This window comes from Sardina pilchardus, chromosome 7 (genome assembly GCF_963854185.1).
Source record: "Sardina pilchardus chromosome 7, fSarPil1.1, whole genome shotgun sequence".
NCBI lineage: Eukaryota > Metazoa > Chordata > Actinopteri > Clupeiformes > Clupeidae > Sardina > Sardina pilchardus.
Window position 1 is genome coordinate 15223144 of NC_085000.1, and position 26782 is coordinate 15249925.

The 26782-nt window shown below is 39.9% G+C and overlaps 1 protein-coding gene, 1 long non-coding RNA gene and 1 other non-coding gene across 3 annotated transcripts; 1 reads left to right on the top strand and 2 right to left on the bottom strand.

Moving 5' to 3' along the window:
- Positions 1-926: 926 nt before the first annotated feature.
- kansl2 (KAT8 regulatory NSL complex subunit 2) lies at positions 927-17770 on the bottom strand. Its single transcript, XM_062540841.1, has 10 exons — positions 17676-17770; positions 16215-16473; positions 15762-15916; positions 9864-9978; positions 8972-9135; positions 7680-7843; positions 6549-6645; positions 5579-5832; positions 3446-3649; positions 927-1989 (listed from the first exon to the last, which is right to left on the bottom strand). Exons 2-10 carry the CDS (start codon positions 16463-16465, stop codon positions 1879-1881), a joined length of 1515 nt encoding a protein of 504 aa, XP_062396825.1. The 5' UTR covers positions 16466-16473; positions 17676-17770; the 3' UTR covers positions 927-1878.
- On the bottom strand, positions 8377-8513 carry LOC134088319 (small nucleolar RNA SNORA2/SNORA34 family). The gene has a single exon (XR_009939956.1). It is a non-coding gene; the product is annotated as a small nucleolar RNA SNORA2/SNORA34 family (small nucleolar RNA).
- On the top strand, positions 12095-13765 carry LOC134087385 (uncharacterized). The gene is made up of 2 exons (XR_009939822.1): positions 12095-12200; positions 13023-13765. It is a non-coding gene; the product is annotated as an uncharacterized LOC134087385 (long non-coding RNA).
- Positions 17771-26782: the final 9012 nt, after the last annotated feature.

The following is a 26782-nucleotide window of genomic DNA, read 5'->3' on the forward strand; positions in this document are numbered from 1 at the left end:
GATACAGATCACTCCCAAAATGTAACCGTTTCTTCCTTGGGTCATTTCAGACCTTCCCTGAAACTTTTTGAGTTATCTTGCTAACAAACAGACAGACAAACATACAAACAATCCCCGATGAAAACATATCTTCCTTGGCGGAGGTAATAAAACCATTGTTACTGTGCTGTTGCTATGTTGACATGACGGTAAACATTTTAGGCAGATCATGATTGGTTCATATTTACAAATATGCTATTTACGTTCACAAACTTCAAGAAACAAGTTAGCTGATGCTACATATCAAAGCTATCTAGCTACCACCCAGAGTGAGTTTGTGATTGCGGTACCGTCAATTTATCACTATAAAATTGACATTTTACATTTTCATTTTATCATCCAACATGGCTGTGCACCAGTGGACAATGCAAGGTCCATAAAAACATGGATCTCAGAGTTTGGTGAAGATGAACTTGACTGGCCTGCACAGAGTGCTGACCTCAACCCGATAGATCACCTTTGGTCTCTTCACTTAACATCAGTGTGTGACCTCACAAATGTGCTTCTGGAAGAATGGCCAAAAATTCCCATAAACACACTCTTAAACCTTATGGAACCCCTTCCCAGAAGAGTTAAAGCTGTTATAGCTGCAAAGGGTGGACCAATGTCATATTAAGCCCTGTGGATTAAGAACGGGATGTCACTTAAGTCATTAGGGGGATCAAGGCAAGTGACCCAGTACTCTTGGAAATATAGTGTATATCAAAATAAGTCAGTTGAAGGATAATTCTATGTGCTTTAAATCAGATCATACCCATGTCAGCATGGTATACCACATTTTAAACGCAAGACATATTATTGAAAATAATCTGCAAAAGACTTGAGATTCTTCTTAGTGGCTGACAGAGTTATTCATTCTTAACTTGGGACAACAATGAGGTCTTTTATTTATTTATTTTTTTATTTCACCATCTCAGATCAGTGTAAACAATGACTGAACTTACAACAAGCAGGCTTCGCAACAGTGAAATCCACTGTAACCAAGAATCTATCCTTCAATATTGCAAAGAGTTATGTTAAGATTATGCCAGGTTTTTGTGCGCACAAAGAGAGAGATGGCAAATAAGATCATTTACCCAAAAGTTGCAGTGTTCCTTTAAGAGATACATTTTGTCTATGTGACAAATGTGGATAATTGTGATATTTGCTCTGATCTTTTATCAATGCAGGAAACAGGCATTAATCCCGAGCCTACCAATTCCTTTAACCCTGCCTCAGCGAGAGCTAATGTTAAGTGCCACAGCCAACCAAATACTTGCAAATCTCTTAAAATCTCCTCATTGTGGGCTGGCGCTTAATGTATGTTTTAATGTCTGAAAAATGCAAAAAATGAAGACATTATATTCTGAAATTCCACTACAATCTAAAATATGACTTTAGGTCCACTATTTGTATTTCCCATGGATCTCAAAGTCACATCTTATGGCTTTGGCTCACAGATGTGGTAACTATACTAGGATGCCTGGACATACACACACTAAGAAACAGAGGGTTTGATATACTTAGTACAAGTACTTAGAAACCTGCAACTATTCTTCCATCCAATGACAGAGTCTGAGAAAAGATTAATGAACTTGTATTGGTGGACACATGAAATTAACCACACATCTCCCGTCTTATGCTAAAACCCTTCTTTTGCTGTTATGCTGTTAAGACTAATTCAAGCTTTTGAAGGGCAATGCAAGCATTGCATGTTCAGTGACACAATCAAATCCAGTGGTCTCACAAGAACTTAGCCGAAAGCTCTCAGATGGAGAACTGGAGAGGATTGAAGGTTGTGGAAGTTGAGACAGCAAGCAGTATATTATACAGCATGTGAGAACTATGTCCTTCGGTCCATCATATTCTACTGGCTACACCCTTGTCCTGTGTCCATTGTCCTGTCCTCGTCTGTGTCGAGTTTTGCTGGGCTGTTGCTGGTTCTTTGGTCAACTTCCTTCCAGAGAAAATCTAGGATAAACAAACAGGACATTGACAGGACAATCAGAAAATGCTATGTGGTATAAATCATTAAAATTACATAAAAATCACATTCTTTACTGGAGCTAGCAAGCCACAGAAAACATGGATTTAAAATATGGACTGTGTGAAGTTCCTCTGGGAATGCTTTAAGGTAGGGTGAGCTCCCTGTCTGGTGTGTTTAATTTGCTTCGTGGTTATATACTGCTTTTGTCCAAGACAATGTACATTTGCTAATAATTTTTAATATAAACATAAAAAACATGAGATGTACCTTTAAATGTGAACTGATATAATTGAGCTTTGTCTAGACGGTGATTACAGGTTAGGATCATGGGAGGTGTGTCATGGGATTCAAGTCCACAGTCCTGCAACTAGCTAGCGCTCTAATTTGACAGGTGGCACTGCCGGAGTAATCAGTGAAAATAAAATGCATGATGACATGCTTTACAATACTTTGTTTATGATATAGAGTGCTTTGGTATATGTTGGCTGACTAAGCAGCCTATGTTGTCCTATCTAGACCAGCTGGAGTCTATTCAGGGTGGTTTAGTTAAACCTACATAGTGAGTTGCAGTAATCAGGCCTTGAGGAAATGGATAAGAATTTCTTAATCACTGAAACAGAGAAAAGACTTAGCTATCATTTTTACGCGGAAAAGGCTTCCCTTGACAACACTATTGACTTGTTTATTGAAAGAGAAAAAGGATACAGAGAAAAAGGATGCTGAATGAGCAAGAATGTTCATGGGGCTACAGGTATATAAAATTGGATATAATTTGCATAGCAGTTATAACAAATATTGTATTGATTAAAAATGGTGCATGTATAAAGAAAATAAGAGGTCCTAAAATAGATCCCTGGGGGACACCACACTTAATGGGAGCAGATCACGAGAAAGCATTACCTAAATGCACTGACAAAGATGTATCAGTTAGATACAATCTGAATCAATTTAACACAGTGCCTTGCAGACCAACTTCAACCTCCAGACGTTTTAAAAGGATCATGTGGTCAGTGGTGTCAAAAACTGCACCAAGATCTAGAAGGACCAGGAGGGCACAGAGTCAACACAGAGCAGTAGATCATTATGGACCTTAAGTAAAGCAGACTCTGCTATGAAGTGGTCTAAAACCAGACTGAAAATTGTCAAGGTTATTAGAGGTGTTTAAATAGGAAGAGACCAGTGACCGAACAACTTTTTCTAGGATCTTTCAAAAGGGCAAATGGCTGCAGAAACTTCTTTGAAAAGGAAAGATGGAAGAATATCTGAGTGGCAAGAAGAGGGCTTCATATGAGGGACTGAACGTCTGACAGCTATGAGGAAGAGCTAACTACAGACTGATATGATATGGTATGAATACACTATATCTTAGTCTCATTTCAAAACATAAGACACCTGAACTAATAATAATAATCAGATATCTAAATCTCCGAGCACATCTACCTGATCATCAGTGGAGACCTGTTCCCTCTCCAAGATATCTGCTCCAGGGATACGGGCATCCAATTCAGAAGACTCCACCTCTGTGAGGATATCCATTGGGGCTTCTGCGATGGCGCGTATGGTCTGGTCCTCTAGAGCCAGTGCGGTGTCAAAGAGCAGTGGGGAGGGAGGACACTGCAAGCCATCTCCAACCACATCCAAATCCTATAATGCATGGGGTGGGGGTTGTTAATGTTCTGTTGACTTAATAGCTTTGGCAGGGTAACCAGCAGCTCAGTCTTTGGAGAGATTATAGGAGACGTTTGGTATTTTTCCATCTAGAGACAATATTTAGGGCCCTAAAAACAAATACACCCAAACCGTTTATATCTTTTTTTTTTATTGCTAGATAATTTCAATATGCAATGTTGTAGTCTAGCAACTCTCCATTATCTTGGGAGCTTGCCATTTTCAACAAGGGCCGGGCCAAACACATTAGGCCCCTTCACACCGTCGGGCCAAAGCCGAGCTAGCTGTGCCGGGGCTAATTGCTTTCACACCTCTCGGCGCGGTGCTAACTGCGGGCCAAATCGGGGGTACTAGCCCCTGATTTGGGACTACAGTCGGGCCAGAGGCGGTGTCAAGGTGAACCTGTTGCTGTGTGTGGAGCAGGAGTCGACATTATTGAGTGTAGAGTCGGTAGGCGGGCTTATCATAATGACAACTGACCTGCGATCAAAAGTTGCGACCGTTAAGCATCCAGCAAAGAAAAACTGCATTTGTGGAGCAGCCCCATAAATTGGATCCACTTTTGGGTGCCTCCTTGGCCCATCATGTCTTTCATGAAATATGCCTGTTAAGTTTCTGAGAAGTGATCTAGGGAGACCGGGCGACACTGCCACCCAGTGATATACCCATGAAAATGGCCTGGTTTTGAACTGCGTGAGTCACTGATTTGACCCAAAGCGGCAACCATCAAAAGCTTAGTTTCATTTTGAGTTATAGTAAATATATTTAGTGGTTATAGTATGTTATGTTGGTTTACATGTGACTGGTTTCCTGTATGTTTGCTATTTGGATGAAATGACAACAAAAAGTAAAACTGGTCAAAAATGTTCAACAACCAGTATTAACTGAAAGGTGCATAATGTGGTCGCCATCCAGTGACGTCATAATATGCTAATTGGATGAGTAAATTGACCCCCTTCATAAACTTTTGTTAAAACTCAATGATCTTCACACTTACAGTAGGACTTTATAGACTAGGCTATAGGCTTTCGGCTATAGCCGTTCTTAGATTAAAAGGGTTCAATCCAAATTATTGTAGGTGTAGGTGGTCATAATTGCTATCAATGTAATATAGCCTATTGTCTTCTTCAGAGTTCTGCCAAAGTGTTTGTGAAATATAATTATCTGAAAAGCAATGTTTTTTAATTTGTCATTAAATGTTTAATCTGTGTAGCACACAGTTGATATGACATTCATGAACAATATTATATTGATGCAGCATGTTAACTGGGGCAAATAAATTGGACTGCTTTTTCACCACTGACTAGACTCAACAGGTCATTACAAGTGTCGTCCAACATGTACATGATCTTTACGGGGAAACACTTGTGCCCGTTTACCGAAGTGAATTTAAAGAAACTGTATAAACCAGAGTTTGTACCGTCATTGACCTGTCTGTCTTCCTCCGGTCTACAGTGTCACTCCAAGTCTTGTCAATTGTATAGAGATCATTCAGTTATGTGAAGTCTATTTCCAAGAATAATGGCCAAGCATGGAACTGATTATGACCATATAAGGCAACATGGAAAGGATCCCTACAGCGATAGACCTGTGCCTTTGTTACATAACAGACGTAGTGGAATACAAGAAACAAGGAAAAAGACAATTTGACGCTAGACTGGAAGACAAAGGGTCACTGACTATACAAACAGTCATCGATTTAATGACGTGTTTACAACCGTGGTAGTGAGCCATTTATCGTTGATAAGTCAGACGTCCAATACAAAAACAGAATGCTGGTTACAAAGCCAAAGCTAGCTGAATTGATAATGTCAACATCTCAAAACACAAATGACAATTAATGAACCAAACTATTTAATGGAGTATAAGGTTTAAAGCATGTGGAACAATATTGTGTGTACGTACATCACTGAATTCCAGGGGCAGATTTTCTGTTGGCTGTAGCTCAGCTGTACTCAGATACAGCTCAGAAGGCGTGGGAAGCAGCGGAGACTGTGTCAGAGTTGCCTCTTCGGGACGGTACATGGGTGGTGGAAGGGACATATGTAGTGGACAATGGGGCTCCTCAGATTGGCCCATGTGAACTGGGCGATCACATGGCATGTCTTTCAGACCTGGGCACATCCTAAATAGAACCTGGCTGCTGTCTTGATAAATGTCTACAGCCTGAGAGTTAAGGAGCACCACAATATTTTAATCCAATTTGAATTTTCAGCATACAAGGCCACAACTACAAACCACAAACTATTAAGACACACTTATACCTAATCTTAACATTTCCTTAACAATCCTTAAAGAGGAACTATGCAGGATTGGCGATTTCATCTCTGGTTTTGGTTTCGTTTTCCGTTTTTGCTCGTTTTATGCTTGCATTTTCTCTGCAGAGCTTCCCCGACAGCTTTAGCGTGTATATTTATACATGTATAGGCTATATTTAAATATATAAATTGCCAGCGTGGTTCTTCGTCTCAGACTTCCAGATGTAAACAAGAAGCGATCGTCTCCTGCAGAAAGTTGCATAGGGTCTCTTTAACCTGCATCACATTATGTAACACTTTAACACTGTTCAAGACATAAAATACTACTACTTCATGGCATGAGCCTTATTTACATGTGCACTATTTTCACTTGAATATAGCATATGGAGGCATAATTTGCTGGGCTGTGGATGAGATATTAAAGATAATTGAATTCTATTGTTTTGGTTCTATTCTGACTTGTATTTGTTACTTCCAACTTTGCACTTGTTTCGACTTCTTCTAGTCCAATGACAAAACTTTAAAATATTAAATTCAATATACAGAAGTTCAGTCTCTAGATACTGCTACTACCTCTGAAACGATCGCACCTCTGCAGGTGTTAGCCAAAAGGATACGAGACACACAGTGCCTGGTCATAGGGAGGCACTGATTGGTGCAGCGGGTGCCCTCTACAAAGGAGATGCACCTCTGGCTGAGACGAAGGCAGTGAGCCTAAGAGAGAGAGAACACACACACACACACAGAGGGTAAAGACCACCATTTAGATTACCACAAGAAATGCGTCATATTACCGACATGAAGTCAGGGTGGTGTAGGATATAATGCATGAAAAAAGTAAACACACTTGATATTCAGTGACTGATGTGTTGTTTTATATTTGGTGATTTGAGATACGCCTAAAAGGTACCATGTAAGATCTGTTCTTCATAATTTACACACATACTACCATGCAACATCATGGTAGCATGGGTGTAAATTGTGAATCATGAAATACAGTTATTCATTTCCTAAAGACTCATAACCAGTTCCACATTGTAATAAACAAACAAAACAGTAGGAGTTTTGTACTTTTTGGAATTTGTTTTGCTGTTGCAGCTGTAAAATTAAACTTAAAATTAACTTAATAAAATACTTCAAATGTATGAAGTTGATGGCCCAAGTGTCCTCTTTACTTTAAGCCATAAGAAATGATTATGCCATTTGTAGAGTAGAAAAAGCATGATCACAAATTGCTCCTTTAACAGCACCAAAAATGATAAGGCACTGACCAAGAAATACCTGGTCTTAAGTGAAAAGCGTGGTATTATACAGATATTTTGAGAGTGCACTCTCAAGAATTTACCTAGTAGCTAGCCATATAGATTTTTCTATTGTGTCTGTTGTACAAGATATTGAAAATTACCAGAAAACAGCGTTAAGGCATTTGACCAGAAGAAGGACGTTTTGGTTGTTCTCTGTTCTCTGTTCTACAGGATTCATCATGGTACATGATTTCATTGCTCTGAATGGTTAGCCAAATTCTGAATAGAATTGGGTATGGCTGGGTATGGCTACGTCAGGCTAACCAAAACTCATATTGTTAGACTGTGCCCCAAAAACAGATATTCCATTCTATTCCAAACTAGCAAAAGTGGACTGGACATGCCCATATGTTTTAGAATATCAAAATAGGGCCCTAGATTTTAATATGCTTTAAGCATCAAACACGCATTTTGCTCCACATGTTCACAAGAAAAAGACCAAACCTGTGATACTCCATCAGTGACTGCTTGCCGTCTTTCCCTGAGCTGGCGATGGAGGAGTGCTTCAACACCATAACGATACCGATATCTTCGTAGAGCCTTCAGTTTCCGCAAGTTCTCACGTTCTTTCAGAGACAGGCCTTCAGGCCCAGTTAACAAACTGCTACCTATAGAATGCAGGCAGGCACAAAGACAAACAGAAAGACAGCAGAGGTGTAAAACAGACCTGTTTTAATGTCCTGTACTACCGTGAGTAATTCAAGTTTGTCTCAAATTGCACTAGACCAGAATTACAATATTTTAGAAATTTAGTAGTTTCTTAACAGAGACAAAACGCTATTTGCCTTTACACATTCTAAGCAATTATCATACAGTGCCATACTGTACAAGTGGAGGCAAAATGTGTCAGGGTGACAATGCATTGGTTGATCGGGTTGAAAAGTCACAGGTTATTGATCATCATAATAATGATAATACTATTCATAACGAAGAGAAGTAACTCAGTCTTAAAAACACATTTTGAAAGGATATCGACTAATTATCATTATCAGCAAATCTCAGCAAATCCACAAATCTGAAGAATTTATAACATTAAAGTCTGTAAATTTTTTTTCCATTTCCTTAAAAGGGATTTCATGGATAAACATCATTGCTCAAGTGAAGATTTAAAAGAATTAATCTGTGGAGAGAGTGGAAGAGAACTTGTTTCTTCCAAATGAAGTGATTTTCACATTAGAGATAGAATGTGAAAGTCAACAGACCATTGGAAGAGGTTGCTGTGGGCCGCTGTTTGAAGCCAGTAGCTACAACAAGCTGCTAGCCTTGATTCAGGGCCACAAATGCCATCACAAGAGTTGCAAAGACACCGTAGTGTTCGGGGCCAGGTTTAGGTACTTCAGTGATTCTGACAAACATTCTCTAAAAAATGTCAGATAAATAAGTTGAAGTCCTTTTGGTCCAAGTGGCTGTATCATCAACTTTGGAGAGATAAGCTATGAAACTCCGCAGGTGAACACGCGTGCGTGCGTGCGTGCGTTTCCCCCCCTCTTAGCATGCATGATGGCCGTGACTTTGGGGGTGTAGCTCCATTGTTGAATCTACTTTAGAACTCAAAGTTTGAGATCAGGGTGTTATTTCAATCGACTTGAAACTTGAAACTTAAGTTAAGTTGATATCCAAATTCAGCCGAAGATGTGAGACGTTAGAGGCCATGTTTAAAAACATGCATTCGCCATAATCCCACCAAATCGGTCAAACCGGGTCCAACCTGAATGGAGAGCGAGAGGCATACTCACTAATGGTGTCATGCTCCAGTTTACGGCTATGCAAGTATCGTCTCTTCTTTTCTTTTAGCAGATGCTGTAAACGTTTGAACTGGTCAATGTAGAGGGACTGCAACCGGATCAGTTTCTCCCGTGTGATTAAGGCCACTTCCTCAGCTGTATAAACACCTGCATGTCTGTTTGTAAACACAAATGAGAAACAGCACATTTAAAAATGTATCAACTTTCATAGCTTAAAGGGACACTTCACCGATTAGCATTAAGCTTTGTAACTTTAGAAAACCAGTCATGTTTTTGAATGGTCGTGCATCATTCCCTCAGTTTGCCTTGAGATTGGAGAAATACGGATTTCAATGTTGGACTTCCTGCTTTCAATGATGTAAAAATCATCGAATCATTGAAAGCAGGAAGTCCTATTCATGGGTTTCATTGAAATCCGTATTTCTCCCGTCTCAAGACAAACTGAGGGAATGATGCACGACCATTCAAAAACATGACTGGTTTTCTAAAGATACAAAGCTTAATGCTAATCGGTGTAGTGTCCCTTTAACAGTTCACTTTAATTTGTTTTGGCAAAATTCACAAAGTGCATTTGTGCGCCGTGTGCATATGTGCTGCTGATGTTGCCCAATGTTGGATCATGCAGTGCGCGAGTGCATTTAACCGCCATAAAATCAGCATCTCTCAGACTGACTGACCCACCGGTCATAGCCAATCACATGAAAATCGATCAATTCCGGCCACCAGCCAATCAATCTGTGCATATACAGTCATTTGAAAAGTCTTTTTTTTTCTTTCAAAATTGGCAGTCCCATATGGAGAAACACTAGGTGGAAATTTGCTTCAGTTAAATCAAAATAAACAATCAATTGATGAAGGTGCACATTTTCAAATCACTACTTACTTGAGAGGGTCATCATGGTCACTGTCAATGCTGTCTGCTTCACTATCAGGGTCACCCCTCCATGTCTGGTCAAGAACTACAGGATCCTGCTCCTCGTCACTCCAGCTGTCCTCATCTGTACGTGATCAGGTCATGTACCAACATCAGTATTCAAACAATCATTTTGGCAAAAAATGAGAAATCCTAAATAGGTCATAAATTAGGGCTGGGCGATATATCGATATTTTGGATATATCGATATTTAAAAAAATGAGATATGGAATTAGACCATATCGTATATACCGATATAGTTCAAATTTGCGCTTTGATTGCTCCAGGCAAGCCGCTGGCCGGAGCTTTATGTGCTGCTCCCCGCACCCGCGCCCGCCTCTCCTCTTTCTGACACAGAGCGGGGTTGCACACAGCACCTAAGTTGTGTCCCTTAAGTATCAACCATAAGGCTTATGTGAGGAATTTATTTAAGGGTGTTGCACAAAATGTCTTAAATGGTATCCTTAGGTAAGGAAATTCGTTAAGTTGTTTAGATTTTCATTTGCATTGAAAGGGATTTTCTGGCACGACAAATTCCAGTTCCCACGGAGATTGTTCGTTTGCTAATGTGTATGCTTTTCTGAGGGTGAAATGCGGGACTGACTGTCCAAAATAATATCAAGATGTGAGCACATATTGTCTATAAAATGGTATAGCGAATAACACAACACTGACTATAAACTTTGACCAGTTTGACGGGTGACGCAGCCAAACACGGCGCACCTTAGAACAGTGACGTTAATTTCACGATGTTATACTGTACATCTAATGTATCTATCAGTAGCTAATGTTAGCGATAAATAACTCAACAGGTACAGTACGTTCAACATATGCAACTAACTAGCTTGCTAATAAGCTATGCAATTAGAAAGCAATCCACCAAACACAATAGCCTAAAGCTTATAATCTATCTTACCGTGATAATTTTCAGTGACATTTATCCATTCATCAAGTAAATCCTGAGACATGAATTGAAGTATACTAGCTAGCTAGTTAGATATTATCCTCTGGCTGTCATCCAAAGAGCAAGACCATTTGTGCACCAAAACATTTTTGTTACATGTTGCCTGGTGAACCAAACCAAAGCTCATAATGGTAGGCTATCAGTTAGGACGACTTGAGCAAGATGTTACCAATAGGCCTAAATAAACTACATAACTTCTGATAGGCCTATTTGATTGAAGAGTAATATTAGCAGAAGATTTTTTATTTTCAATTGTTAAAAGTGGTTAATTAACTACATTTATCAGCATTGACTCACTCAGATAATAATATGGGTTTTCCTTTAGGCTGCTGGACATTTGTGCAACGGTTTGAGGGATTTCTTAAAGGTTGGGTACGGAATTAGCAAAACGGACGGCAGAGTTTGAACATATACAACCTCAAGTCCCGCCCTCCATGCACGAGCGACAATTCAAATGCGCAGCGCGAGAGCGAGCCAGGCTAAATGAAATGCCATCCTGGCGTCTACAGCACTATGAGCTCTAGTCTCCATACAATCACTCACATCAACTTCCCCAATTACATTCTTTAGGCTATTCACCTCCAAAGGGTTGTAGTACATATGGTTCAGTAGCCATAGGTGTGTATATTTGAACAGAATCTGGTTTCTTCTTACCAGGGCGATTATCTCCTGAAATATCCGAGTTTAGTGCTGCCCCGTTGGTTCGCCTATTCCACCGTAGCTCCAAGCTGTTAAGTTTCGATTTCATGTTTACAGCACTCTTCGTGTCATGGTAAAATGTAATTTTTGCTACATAGCTTATTTATTGCGTGGGTGATTGAGTTTCCGTAGGTATCCGCTGCCTTAGTTAGTTTGTATAGAAATGAAGTGACACAACAAGAGGGGAACATGGACGTGCAGCAGCAGGCAGTTGGTTTCGTTTCAGCACTGACTCGCGGTCACCAGCTTTCGAAAGGGTCGCGCGCGGTGGGGAGGGGGAGTAGGAAGAGGAGTAAGACGTTAGATTGACTATCGAACATAGACTGTAAAAAATATGGACAAAGCGTCTGTGACGTCACCCATAGATTTCTGAAGAACTCAAATGAAGCCGTTTATGGGGGGTATGGGCGGCGCCATCTTGGGAAACGTTGGGAAATCCTAACCACGCCCACATTCTGGCCAATCCAATCAAATGGGTGAAAGGGCGGGCTTTGTGCGAAACTGAGCCCAACAGGTGTTCTGTTCTGCTCGGCTTGTTCAGCTAAGCAGCTAATACGTTACGAGACTGGCAAGCTTGGCTACTGCTACGTTTACTGCGAAGCCACCGAAGTCGAAGACTGAGTCTAACCCACCTGAATTTGCTGGTAAGTTGAACCGTGTTCATGTATGTCTCTTAAAGGCATGTGTTCAGACATCTTATGATTATGTATCCTGCAAGCTAACCGGGTAAACTCATGTGAATAGTTAGTGCTGCTAACAAGTTAGCCTACTATAATGAACGGAGTTGTGTTTGCGCCTTCTAGCAGGTGAGATAAGCTAGCTGTTAACGTTACGTTACCCCATTTACAATAAACGATAGAGAAAGTTAGACTCCACTACAGATACATTGATCTTTAGCTTTAGTGATTAACGTTACCCATCTCTGTTCTCATTTTATTATTGGTAATGTAGTTATGAAACGTTGAAACGTATGATCCTGAGACATGAATGTGGCGGTCATTTCATTGTAACATTAACAATAATTTATGTCAACATCAAGCTCGCTTTATTCCGTCAAGTTATTGACAAAATCTTAGTCTAGTATTAGTTGTACATCATTGATGTGTTTTATGTTTTAGCAATAATCATGGGTTTCATCAGGTCCCTTTCCACAGGTGTATTAATCAAACACCATGCTGTCTGCATGCATAGTCAAGGTGCTTGATTTTATACACCTGTGGAAAGGGACCTAATGAAAACAATGAATATACAAGGGTGTTGTGTTATGGATTATGCAATGAGTAAAACTAAATACAATTTTAGAGCAATGATTTGCACAATATGTAATTTTACTGTCAAAATCACACTCGTGAATACTGGTGATTACAAGTGTTGTTAGTTGACACTTGTGTTGTACTTGTATTGCATTTCATTGTAGGTTACACAGGTATGAATGTAATTAAATGTTTACCTTTCTATTTTGGCAGTACCTAATGTGTGGATCATTGAAGACTGCTATGTTTGCTGTGGAGAGGAGGTGGCAAGGAGGTCCCTGAGCTCTAACCTGGGACCAAATGCAGGTGAAATGGCTTGGCTGGGGTCTACTGAGGTGGCATAGCATCCTTCTCCTTTTTGCCTAGTCCCCGAAGAGTGGATTTTGCCGCAGAGATGAAGCAGAACCTGTGTGATCTCCATCCCCCCCACATGACCATTATCATATCTGCGTCATCGATGGGGATCCACAAACCCCAAGAAGATCGAGTATGGGTGAACAGCAGCTTTGTGTTGGGTCTCATGCCCCATCCACACAACTTTGCATTGTTTCTTAGAGACCAGGTTAATCTGTCTGGGGCAATGAATATTTTTAAAATATTGTTGAATGTCTGTATCCAGCCGAATTCAGTAGGCAACCTGCATTTTGATGGCACTGAACTTGCACTTACAAATGGTTATGGAACTTTTCTAAGAGATGCTGTTACTGATACTGATGGACTGTTACACCCTTTCCTTTACTTATGTCAAAACCAATGTCTGTTCATTAACAAAATTACTGTTGATGGCACTGAAGTTGAAAATAAAAACACAAATGTTTATGGGACTTTTCTGGTCAACTGTGACCTACATTTAACTTGTGTCAAACCAGTTTTGTCTATGCTGTCAAACATTTACGATTAAATTGCAGTGGGAGCAAAAACAATCAGTAGGTTGAATTAAAGACCCAGATGCGGAAGTACATTTGCATTTTTACTTATGTCTTGAGCATTACAGGTAAATAACACAATGTTGTAAGCTAGTAAATAGTCAGTATATAGACTGCTTTGCAAACTCAGATGTAAATAAGGTAATCATGAAGGGGTCTGCTGGTGAAGAGTCTTTGAAATCAGAAGTTGTCACTGGTCGAGAACTGTTAGGAGCCAGCTCCTCATGTTCAGCACCCACTGGTTCAGCCTGGCTGGATCACCTAAAGAGAAACTTGACACAGGCAAGAATGGTAGATTGTTAATCATTGTTATAATCAAATTATTTGAATTACACTCCAATGTGGGACATATCAGTCTGTTCTTGTGTTGCATATATTGATTTGGCACACGCATATGTTACAGTACACTTTTGTTTCCTTGTGTCTAACCTATAACTGACAATGGTATGTTGACTAGATGTCGCTCGTTATCACAGCTCCCGTGTTCAAAGTAAACAGTCAGGTTCATAGCGGTTCACCTCAGCAAGAAGAAAGCAAGCCGTTTAATGTGAGGATTGAGGAATCTTCGGCTTAGGTTAATGTCTTCACAAACGTTGTGATCTTAAATGCAACAACCGAGGCTGTAAATTGACAACAGACTAAGTATTCCCTAAAGTTTTTTTGAAGAAAACACATATGTTACCCTTACACAGTCTGTTTGTTGATTACAGCTAACTCAAGTACCTGGGCTAGTAACATTAACATGAAGTTAACTCACAACAGCGGTTTTCACTACATTTCTTAAATGAATGTTTGTGGGTGCTTCTGCCATTAGGTTTCAACAATAAGCAAATTAGTTCATTACTTCCTTAATGTTACACTTACGTGGGGATTTCCGATAGTAAGCCAGCATGTTTGCGGTAGGTTAAACCAGAGACATACCACAGACGCTAATTTGTCCTAGCGATTTATGCTAACGTTAGCTTGCTACTGATGCTAAGGCTAACGTTCACATAAGCTAGCAGCTACGTGAAATAATAGTGGAATGTCACTTACCGGAAAACTAGAGTGATGTCCTCTTCTGGTGTCGGTTAGTACAGTTAACAGCAGAGATATTTCAATAAAAATGTTCAGAGAGGATACGGTGATGAAGATTCAGGATCACGGCTGAGACGTCCACTCGGCTGGCAACGTCAACCTCGACATTGGTCAGCTGTCAATCAAGTTGACGACGTCATTACTTTTTTATATCCAAATGCGATCCAAACTAACGAGTTAGAAAAAAATTCACCCCCCTCACAGTTGTCAGGGACCGGGAAACTACCGAAAAATACAATAAAAGTCCATGGGACCAGGCTTTAAAAACACGAATTTACGCCGTGAAAACGGACATTTTAACATGGGCGTCTATGGAAATTTGCTCTGTTTTGGGACCAGTCCCCAGCGGATTTTCGAGGTATTGCAGTTTTTCGAACTTCCGGGTAGGCTTCATTGTTCAGTTTAGAATGTTGCCGCTTGCTATCGAACTGTGAAATGATGGTATGGGGTGAGGAATTCTATTGGCTGGAGTTTTTCGAGCCCTGCCCGTTCCGCAGATGATTGACGTGTTTAATTTCCATTTCAGTGCTTCCAACTTAGTGGCTATAAGTGGGTTAGGAATAGGATTTCAAGTGATTTTGCAAAAATGCCCAAAAAAGCTCATTCCATACCCTACCTTTAAGATAATAAGGAGAAAACTCAAATACATGAGGGAAAATGTTAAGGAGAATACTTAGAGGTGTTTGTGTAACTGATCTTATGTTAAGGGGGCCTTAAATCAAATCAATCATTTTAAGGGTGCTTTATTCTAGCAGCTACTTTGCGGGAAAAATATCGGGATATATATCGTATATCGATATTCAGCCTAAATATATCGGGATATGACTTTTGGTCCATATCGCCCAGCCCTATCATAAATCTGAAAGTGGTGGACACCAAATCATTGCAACCTCTAGTGTAGAGTGTATTACAGCTGGCTTAATACTCTTTGAGTGCCAGAGGAACTCACCTGTGCACTCCACACTGTAGACGTCAGAGTTGCTCCGGCCATAAGTACTCAGCTGGGAGAGAAGCAGCTCTGGGGACGGACCAGAGGAAGCCTTCCTCAAGTGTGCCTGGAGGGCTAGTGCATTTCTATGGGTGTGTTCAGCGCAAAAAGCCACTCTGGTGCAGAAAGGCAGACAGCCAAACATGCGGGAAGGAAGACAAACATGCTCAAAATGAGTATGGGATTGATCACATTAATTCCACACCTGATTTATCAGTCTTCAAAATTAGGTGTCACCACCAGAGTGTAATCTCATCTTCTGCCATTAGAAAATCGCTTTTCGATTATATCGCAATAATATTGCAAATGCAATTAACCATTCAGTCCTAGTTTTAGTGCTCACTTTTGTCCATTTGCCAGATTTTTAAAACACCAGAATTCAACAGTGAATACACAAACATTCGCAATGCTCACCCCTCTTTCTTCTCTGGTTTGGGGGCAGCATTAGGACAACGCTTTCCATTCTTGTTGGAGACATAGCTGCATTGCTTGTAAGGGGCACTCTTGTCCTCAAGAACATGTTTGATGCAGAACTCCAGGCCATCAAGGCATGGCTGGGAGCAAGGCCGGTGACTGTATGAGCAGGTCTGGGGCTCGATAGGACGTACTGGCTGTACCATCCTCCCCCTGCTGGAAGGTAACACGTGGATACGAATCCGGTTCATCGTTATATCTGTGTAAAGAATAATTGAATATGTTGTTAGTGCTTTATTTTACCAGCATAGAAATTTGACAAATTTGCCATTTCCAAGAATTGTGAAAAAGAGTTTTTACACACAATGCTGCGATATGCTTAATTTAGGTATCAGCCAGGCAGCACTTCATAAGTGATACAAAGAAGTTTGACAGCCACTTAAGGTGCTGTTGGTTGCAAGTGAGGTTAACGCTTGAGTTGTCATGTCATTCAGTGTCACAGATGACCAGTATGGTGCAAGAGGTGAATTTTGCTGTGCTTATGAATGAGAGGGTTTTTTTTGCAAATTGCTAAGCCACAGAGTATCCCACCATCATGATTGGTATATGGCCAGATATGTCAAGCCATCATTAATGGTGCATTCAAAGCCGGCGTGAAGAACTATTTTTGAATAGTAAGCATTGAACACTATTAAACGTGTTTTGCCACCGTTAGATGATACAATGTTGCGTCATTGATAATTGCAATATAAATGCGTTAACACTCAGAGCCCGTTTTAAACATATCATTACTGTTTAGTGTGTTACCTACCTAGGGCAGATGCTAGCCAGCAGTCTCTGACAACAAAAGCACTTGAGCGCAACATACGGATAAATGCCAGATCTATTTACAAATGGAAAGTATCATCATTTCCATAGCACGTGAACGCAGGGAAACGCGTGCCACTGCAAAGATGCACACATGGTAGGACTAACTGTGAATTCAGTTTTTAAGACAACAATTAGTCCTATCATTTGTGCATCTTTGCAGTGGCACGCGTTTCCCTGCGTTCACGTGCTATGGAAATGATGATACTGTCCATTTGTGAATAGAACTGGCATCCTCAAACGTCTATCTAGACACAAACAATGAGTAGGCCTATGTTATTAATGATAAGGCTATCATAATTAAAATGGGGTAATGAACGCATTTTTGGCTCTGTTTCGTTGGCAAACTTCATTGGTAACCATTGACAGTAAACGCCATAGACAGACAGTGGGAAAAAAAACCTTGGTAAACGCTAATCGCGATTCAGTTGGCGGCCATTTTTTGTCAACACGTCTGGTTTCAAAATGTAGTCAATCCGTCACATAATGTCAAGGCAGACATACCAATATACATGGAAAACGTTAAAACAGACGTATGAGGTGGAATCTTAATATATTCTTGAAAGTAACATGACTGAGGGCGTATTTACTTACCACAGCAAGGCCAGCGATAAAGAAGACGTTCGTGACGTAGCTGAGCTAACTGATTCTGGTCCTTCTGTAGCAGCAAAATGTAAAATCTCTTCCTCTTCTTAGTTTGAGATTGTAACTTGCAATTGGTGCATACCGCCACCTACTGTACAGGAGTGGGTACAGGAACTTTGCAGAAACGGTAAAAAAAAAGAGAGAAGGAAATAGGCCTACCGGTATTATTTAAAAAAAAAAAAACATAAATATATAACAATAAATAATTCAATTCAATTCTTCTCATTAATCCAGTATCTTTATGCAAAGTAAACAAAGCTTTGAGCATATCTTTTTGCATTCCTTGCTCCTCAAGAATATCTTCAATTTCCTTGTTTCAACTGTGTTGAAGGTACTTTGCTACATCTGAATAAAACTTCTACATGTTCATGTGTTTGGCATTCTGGACATAACACATCTAACACTAGGGATGTGACGAGCACAAGAGTTTTGAAACACAGCTTTGAAACATGATTCTAAACAGTGATGATGACCACTGCTTCGAAACGAGACGAACTTCTTTTGCTGTCTACGGGCTGACATGTGCGCTTCAAATGCTGGCCTGGGAGGAGCTAGATCAGATGCAAAATCAATGAATTTATGTGTACATTTAGTGACAGAACACCATCGGCCTGTAAATTGTGCTGTTGTGTGGAGGGTTGCTGGTTCAGGATGGTACCGTCATACACACACACACACATATGCAGGAATACACGCACACACACACACACACACACACACACACACACACACACACTGACCTCCGCACACACAGATACACACCCATGCACAGACACACACAAATTCACATGCACATATGCATATGCATACACACACACATACACACACACACACACACACACACACACACACACACACACACACACACACATACACTTAAACAACACACACACACACACACACATGCACTCTTATACCAAAGCAAACTGACACATGCACACACCTATACATATGAGCTGCAAAAGTAGTCAAGTTGACGAGCGTAATTTATTTTTTAGGATTGGCAACTGTGGCGGTCATAATTTGTACCGCTATGCGGTACATCTAGTTTATAGCTTTATTGCATGTAGCCTATATACCGGTACTATTTGCTACATGCATTGGTACTTTGGGGTTAACTGTAACCATTTTCTGAGGCTGTTGAATGGTGAACAGGTGGCCTGTTGATTTGGTACGTTTTGAACGGCCTCAAACATGGTTACAGTTAACCCCAAAGTACCCATGCATTTACTCGCAACAGATTGTCTGCCGAATACCATATGGTTGTCATTTTAATTATGGTAGCCCTCTAATTAATAACTCATCATTTTCTTCTTTCTTTGATAGATGTTTGATGAATAGCCTATTGTAGTAGCCTAGTTTATTGGAAGTGGAGGGGCAATTTTTTTCAAAGGTGTTTTCGACAATTCGGTATTAAAGACAAAATAAAGGTAGTACTATGCACATCTTTTTATTTATATTATTATTATTAGTAGTAGTAGTATTAATCTTAATCTTATCAAACAGTACATTATATAATGACACAACATCAACTGTTATCAAAAGATTGAACTAGGGCCTACCGTACATAACATGCCAGGATGCCAGGGGAAAGATAGCTTACAATGGTTAACACATACACCTATAAAATAAAGTAATACAAAAAAGAAAAAGTGAATACATAATAAAACTAAACAAAAATAAATAATAAACTCATTAATCAGAAAGGTTGAATGAGCCTAAGAGAAAGATTGTTTTAATGACCTTGGGACTTGAACATTGAAGACTGTTAATATATATTCTCAGATCATTCAGTGTTTCCCCTACAATGTATTCAGCAGTGGTGCAGCACCACGGCTGGATTTTCAGCACCACCGCCACATCTTCACATGATCAGCAATGTCACCACAATTAGGCCTACTTCCACATTCTAAAATGACAACAAGCAATGTCGTCATTGAAATTGGGGTAGCCTACTTGACAGACCCTATAGCACCACTGCTGGGAAAAATTCTAGCGGGAACACTGTCATTTGTAAAAAAAAAAAAAAAGAGAGAGAGAGAGAGAGAGGAGTGGCTTATCGTTGGTGTATCTACATTGAAGAATATGTTTGGCAAGTAGGAATACAAGGTGAACAATATAAAAAATATTTCTTTTATCAACAGGAAAGTCAAAGAAGCCAAATAAAACATGTTTAAAAGAAAAGTAAAAATTATCATTGAGTTTGGTACACAACATTGCAAGGTTTTCCCAGAATTTGATGTGGAAAAAAACAAAATCAGTGTGTAGATGTTCCTGGTGACTACTTACAAAATGATGTGTTGTCTGTCCTTCTTCATTCTGACAATAACGTTTTTGGAGGGATAGAAACTGTGGATAAGCTTATCATTTGCTTCACATACTTTTCGGTTATTATTAAGCTGAAGTATTTCAGGGGTAAAGTCCACACTTTCTTCCATGGAATGTCATCACATAATCCAGACCAGTATGAAACTACATAAGGAATGGTTACAATATCCCTCTGAAACAATTTTGACGATCCCCTGATTGTCAAAAACCTAGTGTGGCATTATGGGAGGTCTACAGTAGGTCTAATTCAACTTCCCAGAAAATTGGTGTAGCTTTAACTAGGCAGGATATACATGCTCTTTGTGGAGGGGTCATCCAGCTATGTTCCCTGATTTTCCCCAAAAGGGTAATATGTTCCCCTGTCGCAATACATACTGGGGAACATAGGCCTACCCTTTTTGGGTAAACCCGGGAACATAGGACCCTGTTAAAATTAAGAAAAAAGGGTCATAATATGTTCCCCGGTCCCATACAAAGTGGGGAACATAGGACATGCAGAACATAGGGCCTGCGAAGAGGACCTGAACATGCCCTACTGGCACGCCCCCTTTGTGAAGACACCGAGAGATCAATGTAATGTATGCCTACTGATGACACAGCAATTGGCAGTATAAAGTCACGTGTGTGTGTTTGTTTTCTGTTTAAAATCTTGAAAGCTGTATATGGAATTACTCAAAAGCAACCCCACATTGTCACCGTTTCTGTGCAATATCGTTATGCTTATGCCTATTTAAATTATCCATCCTGGACGACAACATGCAATCTTGTTTTATTAAAATGGTAGCACATACTGTAAACACTACTTTACAGATCGATAATAAAATCCACCGTACTAGATTATACCATTGCTTTTCAACGTGCAACGTGAACGTGCAGCAGGCAGAGCAAGAATGTACGTTACTCCCACCTCCTCCGTACCCAATCCGAGACCATTAAGGTCGAGCTGTTTCAAGGCGCCCTCGTGTCATGGCGAAATCCCAACAAAATACAAAAACGTCTAATGCACTTGCTGATCACGTCAGTACGGCTGTGATCTCGGAGTACCCCAGTAAAATCCCACCCAGTAAAAGTTTACAATTTCGAACTATTCTGAAGATCATATTATCTGTGATGTTTATGTGTAGTAAGGGGAACTTGAAACCCTCTTCCCCGCCCCGTGCGCTCGCTTGTTTTGACTCCAGTCTGGATTCTCCATGTTGTTGGATCTGAGGTGAAGACCGAAACTAGAGGTGAGAGCGTAAACACAACCTCAAATCAAGCGCGCAGGAGAATCACACATAAGAAAACACTCTATGTTTGAAATTGGGAAAGCTGTTTCACATGGGAAATCTCATATAATCACTCTAATAGACAGAATGTCGTTCGGTTGAATGTTAGCTTGTTTATGAACACTGAAAACACTTCTAACGAATTTCCAATTCGCATGGTCAAAATAGGGGTTTTGCTACTAGGGCGTAGAGGGATCTGCGATTTTGTAGCAGTATAACCTAAGTATTAAGTGCATAAACAAGTTAACAGGTAAAGGCGTTTGCTAGGCAAAGGCTTAACGTTATTCTTTTAAAATGTTGCCATATGCTAAACCCTATTGTCCAACTGCTGGGCATAATTGTTTTTGTGGTCTGTCCTTGTGTGGTTGCTACCATCCTGTTTATGGAATAGTCACCATGTTATAACTAACATAGGCCCTGCTGAAGTTTCCTGGAATATTGTAAGAGTGCCTTATTCTCGTTTTCTATGTCCATTTCATAACTTCTCAGCAGCCCCTCCAGTCTCTGATATTTGTGAGCTTTAGCCTACTATAACCAACATAACATGCATTAGATTGGACGTCGTCTATGTCTTACACGGTTTAAAGGTGGCTGTAAAACACTTCATAGTTAATGCAACCCGCAAGTCTTCCTCTTTAACCATGCTGAATTGAAGACCTGTTGAGGTATTCGGATTAAATTATTTAATCACAACATAGTTTTAGCATCTTTTGCATTTCAAAATTATGCTTCAACTTCAGATGCTAAGCAGTTATTTATTATTATCTCGTTCATTTTACAATGTTCTAATACTCATTTTACAAATGTCAATTTCAATTTAAATAGGCCTATTTAGTTTTTGAATTGACTCTTGCCAGTTTATGGTTTTGGCTATAGCACAATGAACTAAAGGAGTCATGACTTACAAATCAGGCAATGCTTTTTTATTTGTATTATTATTGTAATTGAAAAATGCACTGGCTTAATTTTTTCATTTTGTTCAAGCATACTGTGGAAAACAGGCTGATTTTGCAGCTGTGCTTTTATTTTAATATGACAAGTTGCACACATTTACCTTCACTCTGATTGGCCAACATCTTTACGGCATCATACAGGTGTCACTAGTTTGCTGATTGCTGTGGCTCCATTTAATAATTCAGATTAATAGTGTTTTACATTGTTCTCTGATGTTAACATAGATAGAAGGGTTATAATTTTGGTCTAGCATTCTTGGTTTGGCATTCTTTGTCTGCTGTAAGAGGGGAGGGAGCATAATACATTGAGCAGTTATAATGTATACAGTATATGTTATAATGTAGAAACTGCGCCTATTTACTGCCCTGACTATTTTTTTTTTGCCATTTCAGGCAGGAAAGAGAACAGTCCACTTTGAAAAGCCCGGTAAGCGTTACGTTCCTTTGTCACGTCGACACATTATTTCAAAGCTAACAAGAAAAAAAGGTTTCCATGTTTTCCTTTATGTTGTGTTTTTAAGGTGGAAAATAATTTAGAGTATACAGTAAGTTTACACTGTGGTTCTTATCATTGTAAAACGTCTACTGTAGCGTTCATAACTTAATGGTGACAGAATGGGTGAACAGAGTGTTTTACAGCCAGTTCCTAACTGCTAAGCTAGTCTTTGTTAAGACCAGTCTTTAGAATTCAACTTGAGTCGTTTGCACCAGCAGAACTTCCCTGGTCTTAACTACGCCCGGTCTTAGCAATGCACATCCATGTGGATGCCTTCGGAGGAAACAACGATTATGTGACTGGAGGCGAATTTAATGCGTGGAAGTGGCACCCACCCATCTTACTCAGTAAATAAACATAAATAAATAAATAAATGCATCTAATTAGTTTCCTACTCGGTATTGTCTCGATATGGAATAAGCAAAGAAGACGCAATACACATCTTGAAATGTAATCATATTAGCAGTCTGCACACAGCTCTATACACCCACTCTCAGTGAAATATCTCACAAATTCTTCATCCAGTGTATGGCAAACTGTGTTTAAACAGCAGACCTTAAAACTTAAAGATGTTATCCTGGAAATTAAACTGAGCCTAGAACTGATGCATATGCAGGGAACTTTTAACTGTCAACTAAAGAGTGCAAAAATGAAGGACTTAGGCTATGTCCTGTATGTGAAACTGCCGTCTTATTCAAGTAATTCCTGATTGTGACATTGTCCTTTTCTTACATGTCTCGCGCTGTACCTAGTTCTGGCACTGAAGTGCCAAATGCACTCTTCTCCAACGTGTTAAAAGAAACAATTTGTATTTTGTGCATTTGGTAAAAGCCCCAGACAGCAGTCGAGTGGTAATCGGGATTTGTTAATTGTAGCTGTTCGCTGTACCCTGCCTCCAATACCCTGGCCTGTGCGATCGCAGTGCCTTACCTTCACTTTCTGCTGCCACTGCTCATAGTTTGCATGGGCGGTAATATCGTGGTAGGAGATGCTTTGCGTAGGCCCATGAGGTAGAGTAAACGTACCCATTAAGCCCACCAAAATCTGAGTCAATTTATTTTTCATACATACTGACATTCATTAACATAATCATTTGTTAAGATCCGCCATAGAAAATGAATGGGGGGAAATTACAGAGGTAATAGTTTGACAATGTCATACGCCTGTAGTAGTAGTTTGGGGACCACTGTTTTAAAGGCTACTGCAATAGCCTACTGTAAGCTGTGACACATTCATTTAAAGCTACATATACTCCAAACTATTGCTTAGATTTAACCAAATATTTAACTTGTGTGCATGCACTACTGTTTCTGCCGGGAGAATATGTTCTCAGACTCAGCGTTTGTTTGTTTACCTGCACAGGGCAGTGTTCTTGGGACAGTCACATTTCCTCTGAGATGAAAAAAGCATTTCTCATTTGATCTTTTTAGGTTTGCTACATCACCTGCGATTTATTTACTTACATTTTTTTTTTTTTTTCCAGATTTTTCTGAGTGACTAGGATAATTTGACTTGGAAGGACCCACCAGTACTTCAAAAAGGGAACATATGGAATGACAAACTGATGGATGCTGCTCGGTCTTTTGGCCAACTTAACGAAAAGCATGACTAAAAGTTTGCACTTTTAGATTGAAGATGAGGTAAATGTATGTATTGACAATGGATGAAAGAGTAGAATTTGCGTGTGCTGCCGATCGATCAAGAATCAGAGGAAAGTAGGCTGAAAAGCTAAACAGTGGCAGTTTTAATAAGCTAAAGTCACCTGTTTTTCAGTCATGAATGAAATTCAGGGACAGACCATTTAGGTGCCATGATGCAGATACTACTTCTATTGTACATAGCTCAAATCTGCTACACATGCAAACATCTTATTTTGAATATTGTCATAACCAGAATATGAACCTTAATCGGAAAATATGGTTTGCATGGAAACATATTCACTGAAATTTGAATGTTTTTTTTAGTTTGGTTTGACACTAATGGATCAAAATTGTGCACATTTTATAGCATTTATAATATTTACACCATGAGATTACTTTAAATAGTTAAATGTATTTATCATTTGTTGTACATCACATCTTTGGCTTTTGCCTGATTCAAGTAATCCAGGATAGGCTGGTTTCATATGGCATAGCCTATTCTTGATTACTTGTTTCAGGAATTTGCTGGAAGCAGCAGCCCACAATATGGAACACTGGAGGATCACTGAAAAAAAAAGTCCTATATGAGGAGTAATGTGATATTGATATGTAATATGATAATGTGTATCTAGAGTTTGAACTGTTCCCTATGCTACTATAACTTTACACAACTGTCATAAGATAGAACAGTGCACACAGTGAATTAAATTGATGAAAGAGCACATTAAAGTAATATCAAAATGCTACAGCTTTTATGGTCGTGATTTTTGTATGTAACTGGATTGGATAGCACTAGCAGGTCACCTTTACAGGCATGCTGAAGATGAAAGAAATCAGTCTGGAAAAATCATTGAGGCCTATACTATGGGGGAAGGCTATACTGTAATAACTACATGCATCACAGTCTCTAGAACAGCTGTGCAAGGCATCATTACAAAGTACAAAGAGTTCCAAGTTTCTGCATAACAAACCTAGGCGTGGATGAAAATGCTAAGTATCTCAATACTTAGCACCTGCCAAAATGATAGTTGCTGACCTTGAGACCTCTGGGGTTGAATCTTGAGGAAGACAGTAGGAAGGAAGATGTTGATCCGATGTGTGATGACTCCAGCTCTTCTTTCGATGAAAACCCCAAAAATGTTGCAGAGAGGCAGGCCCTCACTATTTGTTCAGCCCACTGCATGTCTGACTTGATTGAGGCTTTTTCTGACCCCGACATCCTGGAGGCTAATATAATTTTTCAGCAGGTTCTGGAAAATGGTGACATTGAAAATGGGGTGGGCAATGAACTCATCATGGACTGTCTTACTGAATTCAAAATTTGTACTTATCAAGGACCTGTGGCACCACATTAAAGGTACCTACCTTACAACATACTCATAAAGAGAGTGGGAGGCTGTGGCTCGAATTGTGGCCTTTGGTTGGCAGAAGTACAAGTATCTTCCTACCGAGCTGGCACCACCATTTCTGTCCATGCCCGCCTCTACATGCAGCTTGATGGAAGCTTTCTTCAATTACATCAGCCGCAGTGAAAAAGATGCCTTCACAGAGGCTTTAAATGATTTCCACCAAACTGAGCTGTTAACTTCTTGGCAGTCACAGCTGCACATCTCTACCTACAGAGCAGAATTTGGCCAAACTTCTGGATGAAATTGCACACAAGGAACTTGCGCAAGAACAGGAACAGGCATTTATTATCAAGTGTTGGAAGCCAACCCTGAAGAGTACAGAGAGAGACTCTTTGACAATCTAGGTCCTGGCAAAGAACCTCGATGATTTGAAGCCAAATGCCAGAAATGTGACCAAATGCACCAATTTCCCAGTCTCATGTGGAGAGGACGGCGTCTCTGCATCTACTTCGCTTCAATCGAGACATGAATGATCCAGAGATTAGGTGCGTAACATAGCCTTGTTTTGGAGACAGGTTGTGGAGCGCATTGTAAATGTAACTCTTCCTCTGGCCTCATGCATTCAGGGGGCACAGGGAAGTTATAGGTCAGGGAGATGCTGGCAACCTTTTGTCAATAAACAAGTTATTAGCTCGCTACGACCCTGTTTTGAAAGAGCTGATCAACCGACCAGAAGGGTCATTGAAATACTTAAGTCACCAGATTCAAGATGAGATTATTTATATATTATCTCAACGTGTGAAAGATGACATAATTAATGAAACGAAGCCCCGTTTCATTCCATTATCATGGACACAACGCAAGATGCGTCAAAGATAGACCAGCTGAGCCAGGTGTACCGTTACGTAACTGTTGTTAAGAATGACATGGATATTGCAACATATACAGATCAATGAAGTGTTTCTGGGTTTTGAATGTTTCGATGGAGCTGCGAATATGAGTGGTGAGTATTCAGGCGTACA